Source organism: Nipponia nippon, unplaced genomic scaffold (assembly GCF_047370975.1).
Source record: "Nipponia nippon isolate SJK-2023a ecotype South Korea unplaced genomic scaffold, ASM4737097v1 scaffold_5, whole genome shotgun sequence".
Taxonomy (NCBI): domain Eukaryota; kingdom Metazoa; phylum Chordata; class Aves; order Pelecaniformes; family Threskiornithidae; genus Nipponia; species Nipponia nippon.
The window spans coordinates 52,614,421-52,626,986 of NW_028262369.1; the positions used below are offsets into that span (position 1 = coordinate 52,614,421).

At 41.2% G+C, this 12,566-nt stretch overlaps 2 protein-coding genes across 7 annotated transcripts in view; both read right to left on the reverse strand.

Moving 5' to 3' along the window:
• The window catches only part of RABGAP1L (RAB GTPase activating protein 1 like), a 261,730-nt gene that overhangs the window by 161,963 nt on the left and 87,201 nt on the right, over nucleotides 1-12,566 (reverse strand). The window lies entirely within an intron of this gene.
• GPR52 (G protein-coupled receptor 52) lies at nucleotides 3,518-10,475 on the reverse strand. Of its 2 annotated transcripts, none has more exons than XM_087733885.1 (3): nucleotides 10,345-10,475; nucleotides 9,772-10,268; nucleotides 3,518-8,626 (listed from the first exon to the last, which is right to left on the reverse strand). In XM_087733885.1, the coding sequence occupies exon 3, from the start codon at nucleotides 8,431-8,433 to the stop codon at nucleotides 7,348-7,350; it is 1,086 nt and encodes a 361-aa protein (XP_087590011.1). In that variant the 5' UTR covers nucleotides 8,434-8,626; nucleotides 9,772-10,268; nucleotides 10,345-10,475; the 3' UTR covers nucleotides 3,518-7,347. The 2 variants fall into 2 exon arrangements, with proteins under 2 accessions (XP_087590011.1, XP_087590012.1); XM_087733886.1 differs by having other exon boundaries at nucleotides 10,349-10,456.

A 12,566-nucleotide genomic window follows, 5' to 3' on the forward strand; every position in this document is an offset into this window, starting at 1 on the left:
CCTTACGTACATACAGTTGCATTAAAACTCATTATAAAAATTGTAGTGTCCAAAATCTACCTGATTATAATAAAATTCTCCTACGAAGATCCTGTTCACCTACTGAGGGCATAGATGAAAAGCAGACTAATCTGTTCTTGACCTAATAACAATCCATTACTCTGTCTTTTTTAATTACAACAAATTTCCTTACCATTAAAAACTCCAATAAACAAAGCTCTGCAAAAACACTGTTGAGGCAGTTTAAGGCATTGTTGCCTTCGGCTGTCTATGCCACCCCTTCCGTGGAGGATTAACTGCACGTAGTAGAAGCATAAGCAGAGGACGCGCACGTGCTGCAGCCACGCCAGCATTCTCTGCCATACAGCCCTACCCACTGCCGAAAACGGGTTTGTGCTAAGCTGCCAGACTGACCTGAAACAACCAAGGGAAGAGGAGGCGAGGCGAGGCGAGGCATGTTTCATTCTGCTGCCGGAACGGTAACAATTCAAACCACCACGGGTTTAGTCAGCGAACATGAATCAGAGGTTTAAATGGCACGTCGTACTGAGAGAGACCTACATGAATCTCAGCGGGGAACAGAGGGGCATACATATTCCAAAGTGACACAAGTGTTTTGTATTTGACAATCCTCATTTAAGCACAGATGTGAACACGGAGATAGAGTAACACAGCGGCATTGAGGTAAACTACCAAAATAAGTAAATAAAGGTCATCCCTTCTCCAGCTTTGGCCCCCAAAGCCACAACCACACTTGGGTTCATCTGATGTAATAATGCCATGCAACAGATGAGCAGTCCATCTGAAGAATGGTCAGCTATTCTGCCTCAATATACAGTTCCTATACTTGTTTCCCCACAATAAGACAGCTAATAAGGACTGGTATGCTATAATCGCTTAATAAACAGCAAAAACCTGTGGGTTCTGCAGATGTCTTTCCTAGGTCAGAACAAATTTGCTTGATCATGGAAAATAGCGTTTGTCCATTTACAACTGTAAATTTAGATGTCACACAGGAAGAACTGTTAAATAATACATGCACAAGCATAAATAACACCGGAGAGATCATACAAGGACTAGAAACCTCCACCGGGTACAGGTATGAAGACTTTCCTGCCTAAAGTGTATGAAACCAAAAGCAGTACGTATTCCACAAGTAACATACTTTGTTCTCTCCCGGGGACGCTCTGTTACACTTTCCCAGTCCACTATCCTATTCTTCATTTAAATATCTCATAAAATGGACTTCTTCCACGATGAAAAGGATTTGTGCTTATTCAAATAACTTATTGAAGAAGGAAAAAAAAAGACAAGCATTATCTATTTCATTTAAAGAAAACAATGAAACAAAAAGCAATGCTGTCAAGATGCAGAAATGCCCTCGCATGATTAATGCTGACATCTCTGAGCTTCCCCTTCTCAAAACCTTCATGTTTTGTCACTTTTTCTAATACTGCCGTTGTAAAATTTACATTGCAAGCTTTGAGGCAGAGATGAACATCGCATACAAAAAGTGGAACTTTTTTCCCTGGCAATCACTGCACTTACAAAAGTTTCATTTTGATCCGAATCACCTTCTCTTTGTTCAAACCGAGTCACACAGTGATTAAAATGAAATGCCTTCAGCATTGCTGTCACATTCTTCTCAAGAGGGTTAGGTTTGGCAGCAGTTGGCATAAGACACTGATAAAATCCTTAAGATCTCCAGGCATTTTTACTGCCTGAAATTGCTTTTCCTAGCCTCCTGTCAGTGCAGCTGAAAGCACCAAGGTTTCCTTATATTCCTCCTACCTTTCACAGTACTTGGACAAAGGAAAAGTCCACAGAAATTATGGATGTAAAAGTGAGGTTTTGTAAGTATTTTCTCGAGGCTGTGCTGGGGCACAGAGCCATTAACAGCCGCTTCTCCGTTCACATACTGTTCCTTTAGCATTTAAAGTGCACAGAGCTCAGATCATATTTTCTGGAAGGATTTTCCTAATATCAGATGGAGAAAGGAGTAATTTTATTTAAGATTGACTGGAAAAATCTGTGAGTAGGAAGCTATCCTTAAATACCCTTCTATATTGCTTTCACCCCACTGATCTACAGTAATGACATAAGTCTTTTGTTAACAACTAAAAATGCTTAATGACTGCGGAGATCTATGTATAAATTTAGTATATACTAAAAAAAATTAAATATGCCTTTGTTAAAAAGGAAAAAACTCACAGATTTTACTTGAACTTCATATTTGGTTTAGCAAAAATCATGCAATCTTTGGAAAATACTATCTTTAAGCAACGTACCAGGCAGTACTGCAAGTGACAGTAAAACACTACCTCAGGATGCTTCCATTTCTGGAAAGGCCTAAAAATTAATCAGCATGTAGTTAACAAAGTAATGTTTGGATTTGCCATTCAAATGACTTACATAAAATATTTTAATCAAAAAAAAACAACAAAATAAATATAATTTAGTTCTTTAGTAGAATGATGCACCACTCCATCCATAAAACAGCCTAAAGGGGGGCGGGGGGAGGGCAGGAATAAAGTCAAAGGCTTAAACTTATCCTTTTGGTGGCAGTGACAATAAAACTGAAAGATCTGCAAATCAGCTGATCCTGGAGGATGGCTGGGGAGGCCACTGCCACCTTCATTGACATTCTTCCCCCACAGCAATGTTGGCCTCGTGAACCTCTGGCACTTCTCCTTGGCAAAGTCAGCTCCAGGACCATCATGTTGCTAGGCACGCTGCAACTGAGTTTGAGATCTGTTAAAGTGATATTCCCACCATGAGCATCACCTTGGATTTAGAGATACAGATCCTCCGCATTCAAGTAGCAGCATTAAAAAAAATCCACATATTTATTTGTTTGGCTACAACTGTAATACGGAAAGATAAAATAGTTTCATGTTGAGAACCAACTGTGAGACAGTGTAAGATCTGATGCATTTCCCATCAACTCCATATCCTGTTGCAACAACTGTCTTTTTTTAGAGTTAAACTTAATTTTGCATACACAAGATGAAACAGGTAATGAAATAACTAATCATTACATTGATATACTTTTCTCAGCAACGCATTTCTAATATCAACCGGCAAGTTATTATACCCAAAAAGGACATTTTATTAGTTTTGCTGAGTGTGAAAACTAAGTGTGCTTATGGATATTCAGTTGTCAAACACTAATGAATTAAAAATAATCATAAAAACAATATGAATGCTATTTTTAAATGGTTTTCATAAAGTCTACCTATGAAAGGTGGCTCAATAAAGCAAAACACTCCAAACTTTTCAGTAGAGGAAGCACAAAGATTCTGCACAAAAATAAACCTAGCATGATACCTCATGCTTTCCCAAGTACAATTACAGAATGGATTCTTAAGCAGAAAGGGGGGGGGGGGGGGGGGGGGAAGGATCTTACTCTAAGACAATAAGCAAACTTTTAAAACACAGCATTGTGCTTTTCATTTTCATTCAGTTTTCTTTCCCTTTGAAGAACAGTATTTTAAGGAGAAATTCACTTAGCCATTCCAGAAAATAAAGCCGCACATAAAATCTGGTGAAGAAAAAAATTACTTTTCTGGTAGCGCTTTTGCTGCCATTACACAAGTTTTTTTGACTTTTCCTTAGGCTGAGGACATGAGATCCCAAAAACGGTAATGCAGTCAACCTTGACATAGCCTCCTATGCTTACGCTACAAGCGTAAGCATTCAAGAGAAATATAACGACACAACGTAAACTACTTGCACAAAGGACTTTTTTTATCTATGTATAGACAAAAAAATTGTTTTGCTTACCTATTAGGCATATCTCTTCACTGTAACCTTTTTATTTAATATTTTACATACGTTTTCTTCTCACGCTTACTTTTTTTTTTTTAAAAAAGGAACCTAAAGTTTTAGCCACTCCCTCAATGTATCTGTATATGAAGAGAGTTTATTACTACCTGTATTATCAACTTTATCATGTCAATTTCTTTGGTCAGTGTCTGGTCACCTATTTACTAGGTATTTCATAAATCATAAAGATCTTTAGGCACACAAGTGGGGTATGTACCCCAGATCCCAGCTTTAAAAGTCCCATTCTTTAATCAGATTTTCATGTAAGAACATGAGACTTTATATAATGACAGAATGAAAATCAAAAGTGACAGACTGGGGGACTGGAATTTCTATTGGACTTTTTTTATCCATTAAAATGTCCGGCCTCATAATTTTGGAAGAGAATTTAGCACCAGCTGGAATCCTCAGACAGCATTAGTAACACAATAAGAAACCTCCCTCAAATAAAATTTTAAATCATGAGTTTAGAACATACTTTCAAAAAAATTAAACACATTTACTAAATTTAAAAATTCATGTGACTGACCACCAGGTCAAATCCTGTCATCTTGCAAACAGCAAGAAGAAACGCAGTATTTAACTCTGCTGAGGATGTTTAATTTGACAGATTCCAGGAGACCAGGAGATTCGGATTTACAGAGAACAGGCTGAAGCGTGACTTTACAGCAACTGAAATTTGGGGTCCGGATAAGCAAATAAGTGTTCTTGCACCAACAACGTTAAGCCAATGTTTAAGAAACAAACCTGCAAAAAAGGGCAAAGAACCTAGGAAGCTACAATTTGTTTGCAGGGTACTGCATTTCTGCTATATCCTCTCCCTCCAACGACAGCCTGAGGAAAAAGGAAATCTTCCGTCCCACCTGACAACTCCACAAGCTCAACACGACGGTAGAGAGAAAAGCATTGCTTACTCTGCCCTTTAGGGCAAGAAGCCGGTGGGCTGGTGCGTAAACCTTGTGCAGCAGCCTCTGAAGTGAAGCTCTTTCTGATCCACCGTTTGCAGGCAATAAAGCTTCAAGTTGCTGCACATCAACTCCGTTTGCTGAGGCTATACAAGCAGGGTTCAACTAAGGCACTACCGATACAGATGAGTTAGCTTGTATATTTCTACATATTTGTAGTTACAGTACCATGCTAACAACGCATCTACTGCCTCCAGGCGGTATTGCTTGATTGTAATAAAAGGTTAGCTCAACTTCAAGCATTTTCTAGATCTTTTCTTGAATTTCAGGAGATCCCATAGAAACTTTTTACCAGGAATGCCAACAAAAACCAGAAGCGGTAAACGGCCAGCTCTGGAGCACAGAAATATAACTACTTTATTGTATGAAATCAGCCCTGTGAGTTCTGAGAAATGAGATATTTCATTGTTCCTTGTCTACATCTTGCATGCTGAGGACCTACTAAGCAGGAAACAATGACAAAATAATGGCAAAACGAAAGGAATCCAAGTGATGTTTGTAAGAAGAGACGGGGTTACGCAACCCTACAGAGCAGCAGTCAGCCAAAAAGAGCCTTCCGAAATCAACAGCAACTTTTGAAAAGAAGGCAGCAGACACATTCCTGTAGACATGGAGCATTACGAGATACGTGCAAAGAATACTACTCATTCTTCCATAATATCTATCAGGGCTAATTGTCAGCAACAGCTCTGCTTAGCTAGAGGAATGTTTCAAGTCATATTTCAATCTGCTTTAAAGACTGTGCAATGCTAGAAACCGGTATATAAACGTTTAAGACTGCAAGTAAGCAGCTTTGAGGTTTGGACTTTTAAACCGTTCACTCTTGAGTCCTAACCCAAAAGAACTTTCACAGAGAACAGAGCGTAACATCAGGGAACTAAAGCCAAGGTTGGTTTTGATATACATAATACTACTTTATTCCATTGTTTCAACTTTCTTACAGGTTTTAAAAAACGTACAGGGGTTCAGAACCACCTCAACAGAACAAGGAATACATAATTAAGGGAGATCTAGAGTCAAACCACAAGTGTGCAAGCGTGGTTAGCTTCCATTACAAAAAGTAATAGGCACGATCTTTACATATGCATTTTGGTCAAAGAAGGACTAATAGTGCAGTGTTAAAAGGCACCAATAATCAATAATTGGGCCTTTTTTAAAAGCCAATAGCATCTAAGAAAATTACACGTGGTTCAAAATAATAATTTAAGTATTTTATTGATTGGCATGCATCTGAACCCCTGGCAATTTATTACACAAACCTAATGTGCGCCCTTGCAAAATAAAAAAGATTTCATCAGCGGACCTGAAAATCGGTTCAGTACAAAAAAAAAAAATACTGAAGGTGTTTGCCTGTATTTAACACTAAACTGTCTTGCTCTTCTCCTCCAAGAACACTTGTCTAACAACTGCACAGAAGTATTTCTCTTAAAGCAAGTGTAATTTTTTAATCCTGTAGCACTGACCTATTCCATGTGCTATGAAAACATTAGGCACAGACCACAATTTACGTTTTCTCTAAAAAAAAAAATACAGTATGTGCAAGCTAGGTTCACACAACAGATTAACAGCTACAACAGTAAGCTATTCAGACTTCCCAAAGAAAAGGGTTAGTTAGTTTCAATTTTCTAAGCAGTGATGCACACTGCTGTGTGCTATTATCATATTTGCATTAGAATTATCTGTGTAGCCAATAAAGGAAAAGCTTTAGTACACCCTAAAGGACACTACATCAATATTGTGTGCTAATTTAACAGGATCAAGAGAATGAAAGATTGAAGAAGTCATCGTACATGGGCAGCTGCAGTTAGCGAGCCAGCCAGGAAGGACTATTGCTTTCTGCAGGAAGAATGGTTTGAAACTCGGTTTACCTTAGAGGTACCCTCAAACTAAACCACTTGGACGCGATGGAATCCAGGGATGCACGGTATGGAAAAAAAGGGGAAATGAGAGGGAGAGCTTCTGTGAAAGCTGTACCAAAATGTGCCATTTTATCCAAAAGCGTCATGCCCAGTGAGGGTTTTATGCATTGCGGATTGTTTGTACGACTGAAAATTGTACAAGATGTGAGCAGAGACAGAGCTGATTATTAATCTGCAATATCTACTATAGTCCTCAGGTATATAATTTACGGATAGCCACTTACTGTGTTGTTGATTGTTTCCTCTTAAATATATTTAAATTCAGAAGGCTACAGTATATTTTGACACAAAGGTAGTAAGACAACTTTTCTACAAGGGGGAAAATATAAGGTAGTAACTAACTTATTTATTTAATGAGGAACCTCCTCTGATGTGGTAGTTATTTCATGCCCTTTGGAAGATTTTTAGTTCTGTCTTTCTTCATCGTCTCTGTCGAATTGCTCTCCTCACAGTTTCACAAGAGCTATATTCAAGTTCAGTGACCCCTCTTATAGCAGCCTTTTCCTTTTCCACAATCACTTTTAAACTCACTCTAACATCATAGTGAACTACTCAAGTAAACATTTCTCTTCTGGCAAGTTTCCAGATACAGCAAATACTATCAAAACTCCGTGTTTGATTACACGCACCAGTTTTCTTTAAATGGAGCAGGAATTAGCCCGTTTTCTTGGTTTAGGGTCCCGTACGTCCCTGTCTTTTAAACACATACAAGATGAACATATTGTCTCTGACAGTCTCCGCAGTCCCAGCCTGAAAACGCTGTTGGAGAGGCTATATATCACACAGTTGCAGAAACTATTGCTTATAGCAAGCCATGTCGTTAAGAAGGAAAGTGCTGGGTTTTCCAACACCCTCGAGCTCTCCAGCAGAAAGTATATGATATAAGGGAGCCACAGCACGTAGAACACACTGGTTATCCGAAACAAAACCATGGCATAGCGGCGATCGGGGCTGTGCCCAGTCTCCCCAGCAGCATCCACTTCGTGGCTAGGAAATCGAGCTCTCCGATCATTTATCTCTTTGGTGTGCTGCCGGCAAATTTTAAAGATGTGGAAATACGTGAAACATATGACAAAGGCAGCAGGAGCGTATAGTAAGCACACGATAAAGCCAGTAAAATAGGCATTAGTTAGCCAGGAGGTAGCACACCATTCAAAAATATCTCCATGGTAACCAGGTTTTCCCCAACCAAAAAAGGAAGGCAAGAAGATCAGACAAGAGTATATCCAGATCAAAATGATGCAGATTCTCAAGCGACAAGGTGTGACCAGTTGATTATAGGAGAGAGGCTTTGTTATAGCGAGATAGCGATCCACACTGATGCAAGCAAGACATGCCATAGATACGCTTTTGAGCACAGAGATGACATATCCAAAAACTTGACAAGTCAAGGACTCGTGGACACCTGTCGAGTAGTGAAGCAGTGACAAAGTAGGAACCAAGCAGCTAACTCCAACAAAAAGATCGGCATAGGCCATGGTCTGAATAAAATAGCTGGTGGTATAATGGTGCAGAAGGGGAGCACAGTGAAAAACAAATATCACAGTTAAGTTACCCGCAATAATTAAAAATGTTAGCAAGACAATAACAACTGTCTCAAGGATACAGATGTCAACTGCACTGTAGTGACCAAATCCAAGAGGGCAGGAGAGATGCTCAGATATGTTCATAACACTACTGCTCATATTCAGAGTCCTCCATTCAATCCATCGGGACTGGTTCATGTTTTGTGATTAGGGAACACTGCAATCTGAGCCTTAAGTGAGCAGATGACCTGCTTAACAGCAGCTAAACTCTGCTTCAGCGTCTCACGATCTCTCTTTGTAGACACTGCCAGTGCTTACATTTGAGAGGATTATAGTCCCATAGCTGTTGATGCCTCCTCAGCATCAGTGCATCACCTCTGGCACACCTTAGCTTTAAGGAAAGAAAGAAAGAAAGAAAGAAAAGAAAAGGAGAAGAAAAGAAAAAAAAAAAAAAAAAAAAGCCAGAAAGAGAAAGGCCACTGATCAGCTCCTCCAGTGCTCTTGACCAATCTTTAGCAAACACAAGGCACTTCAAAAACAAACAGGTACTGTGAAATACCGAAATAAAAACTGAAGAGAAACATTCATTTCCCAGGGAAAGAGGGGGGCAATCTCTGACTGCTTATTTTCCTGAGAAAGAAATTTACTTTGGAATATAATGGGGTGAGGGGGAGGAAGGGAAGGAGGAACCTCAGTACAGCTCAGGTTTCCTGGACCAGCAGTAACGGGAGATAATCTTTTTAATGCCTCAATTTAAATCACAGACTGACTGAAGAGTAGAGGAAAAAGTTCACCATCTAATGCTGTCTTTTCGGGCTCCATTCAGGAGATGGTACTCCGTCTTATCCATGCTATTCATTGGAAAGGTAAGGAAAACATTTTTGTCAAGGTTAATTCCAATAGACTCACCACTGTTTGGGTATGAATAATGAATTTTATTTGGAGGGAGTCGGGTGGGGGACAAGGCAGATTTGTCCTCTGACTCCCAAGAAAGAAAACATACATCTCACATACAATGAGGAAGATAGTGTCTATTCATTTAAAAATTAAAATAATTTAAGAATAGAATTTGGAGACTTATGTCAATATTCACAATTCCTTCCAACAGTTATAATCCATTACAATTATTAATGCCAGAAGCATAATTCAAGGTCCCCACAGACAAAATAAATCCTCCTGAATTTAATTTCAGCAATGGTAATTTAAAATAATCATCTTTGGAAACTCTGCCATATCTGCTACAGTGGCTCAGTACCCAGGAGTTCATAGGTATATCCGTGATATTGCTCACCTCTGTAGCTACACCTGAATCATTTCACAAACCCCCATGCAACGAGAACAGAAACTTCCATCTGCATTCTGCTGTGAAGCTAATGAAATGCTGATTTGACTAGAAAAGCTGCCATTGTTTACTACTCCATTATTCTGTTATTCAGCTTCATCTCCTACGTAGTTTTAGGGTTTCTATATTTGTTAGACGATCAGCAAAATAAATAGGTGCTTTAAAAAAATGTTCTTCTAATTGCAGGACATTACCTTGTTCATTTTATTTGCGGTTATGGAGAAAGCAAACGTTAAAAGAAAGCATCTTCTGCGTTCAGTTTTAAGTAAATGCTTGATTAGTTCAGGAATCATTAGGCAGGTAATTAATTGTATACAATCTTGCTTTCTGAAAGGCCCCTAAAATGTTAAAACCATCTTCAGTCCTCGAGTTCCTGAGACCAGAAGACTGGCAGTGAGAATTAATGAATCCACACAAAATGATCTCCAAGGTCATTCAGATATTATGCTGGCATTTGCTTTAAGTCTCTTTAAAAGTACCAGAATCTCTCTTGATGTTTTTGATAGTCCTTGCTGTGTCTTCAGGAGGAATTTCAGACGCTAGAAAAGAAAAATTCTCAATTCTGTTGCAGCAGTTTGAGAGACAGCATTCTTTTTGGAGTTAATTTCCTGTCGTGCATCGCCACGCTGTACAGAAAGTCCTTTTGATTTCATAACATCCCAGAATATTTCCGGCTATTCATTCCCTTCATCTATAAGCAACAGAGCACGTATAAAATTACTACTTTCTCTAATTCTCTGTTAAAGCAATATAGCAATCTTTCTCACCTACACGCATCCTTATCAGCCGCTCTGATGAACTGCTTGACAGGGGACTCCTAGCTCCTGTGGTGCGGCTAGAGCTTCTGTCGCTATTTCTCTCCTTCCCCCTTGAAATTATTGCTTGCACCTGAGTCCGCTCCTCCTCCTCCTCCTCCTCCTCCCCCCCCCCGCCCCCGCCGATGCAGACGAGCCGGGCGCTGGAAAGGTGACTGGCTCCCCCGGTCCCCCGGCGCGCAGCCAATGGCCGCGCCGCTGTCACTAGGTAACGGCGCCCGGGCCGGGCCGGGCTGGGCCGGCGGCGCCCCCCGCAGCGCGGCGGGGGAACGGGAGGCAGCGGCGGCGGAGGCACCGCTACCGCCACCGCCGCGCCCGGCCCCGGCCGGCAGCCGCGGGGCTGCGCCCGGAGCCCGGCCGCGGCGCTGCTCCGGCGGGGAAGGGCTGGGGCACGGCCGCGGGCAGCGCCGGCGAGGGGCGGGTACTGGCCCCGCAAGCCCGGCAACCTTGGCGGGGCGGGCGGGCAGAGGGACGGCTGCAGGGTGGCAGCAGCCGGGGGGGGTCGCTCGGTCAGAGTTCAGAAGTCTTGCGACCTGCTCGTCCAGACCGCTGCGCTCCGGCTCAGTGCGGACAAACCGCGCTGAATGCAGCAGCCTTTCAAGTCCCCAGGATACGCGCGTCCGTCCGTCCCTCCGTCCGTCCGTCCCCCCCAAATCAAACATGTAAATCAGGTCCACCCAACTGACTGCACTTGCGGAGGTTATTTTAGAAACCGCCATCACTGCCTGACTAAAAATGTTTATTAAGAGTTATTCTCAGATTACTAATTTCACAATGCATCTCTTATTTTACGATGCTAAACATTGACAGACAATGTATATTTGCCACGGTTTGACACAAATTTTGTCCTGCTTAAAAGACAAAATTACAGTCCCCTAAAAATTAATTATTTTCATAGTTAAGGCAGATTTATTTTAAAACTCATCTGCAACCGGTTTCAATACTGTACCAATTTTTAATTGCTCCAGCCGATTGCAAACATCGGTTTTAATACGAATACTTGTGAGTAACGTTATTTCTCAAAGCACGGACTTATTAACCCAATTAACTGATCTCTCTATTCATGCAAATGGATGCTGTTATTCCCTGATTAAGGACTCACAACTTTTGTTTACTTCATGCTTCCTAAAAATAAAACCATTAGCAGAAGTACAATCATCGAAGTTATCTTGCATAGACACTCCATACATCCTTAGACACGGAGAGAAGCAGCAAATTTAGATACCAAAATACCAACCCCGAAACAGCATTTTGGGCTATAGATCAGCAAAATACGTGTGTCAAGAATGGTATCGGAGGCTTTAACAAACTAAGTCATTAAAAACTACAGTGATTTAAATTCTTTTAGTTCCAAGGCAAACCACTGGCAAAATTTCAATAAGCTGCTCCTGGGTTAACATCTTGTATCTTGAGTATAGCCTGGAGCAAATATTCAAGGCTGAACGACAACTCTGTAGAAATGTGAAGCAGCATAAAACGCAGCAGCGTGAGAGCGGTTTGCAATAACGGCGTGTGATAATTCCAAGTTCTTCCATCGAAGGATTTAAGAAAAAATTAAAATCGCTCCGATACCTCAGACCTGTAAATGGCTGCGACAAGAGATTTAATGACTAAATTTAGTCCCCGAGTGCAGCTTTAAGCCATAGCTATCCATACCACGGGCGGAACAATAGGAAGCAATTTTTATTCCTCCTCTTCCCACTCCTCCTGTGGGGAGGAGGAGGAGGAGAACAAACAACGGGGTGCACAGGCATGGCAGCAACCAGGACTTCTCCCTCCCCTCCCTGAGCCCGTTGGTGGCAGGCACCAGAGAAACAAAGGGCCAAAACATCTTAAAATGGATGTCAGAAAGCCTCAAAGACACGAAGGCACGTTAGATAAGCCAAGGTAAAGCCTAAAACTAAGTGGACCACAGAAACGACATGCTCAGTGCGTTCTGCTCGGTGCAGATTTGAATATTGGCAACCACTAAAGCTTCCAGATGTTACGGTGACCACTGAGTCACCTTGCTCACAGGTCAGATCCAGCCGAGGTACAAAACTGCAGCGCCTATTACTGTGTGCTCAGGGGACCGAGCTCTGGTAACAAGCACTGGCGTCAGCCAAATATTTCAGGTCTTGTACAAGAAATCCAGATACTGCTAAGCAGGTAAGAGGCAACAGAAAAATCAATGG

Bases quoted from the DNA above. Each gene is read 5' to 3' on its own strand.
- GPR52 (XM_087733885.1), bottom strand. From the start codon at position 8,433: ATGAACCAGTCCCGATGGATTGAATGGAGGACTCTGAATATGAGCAGT.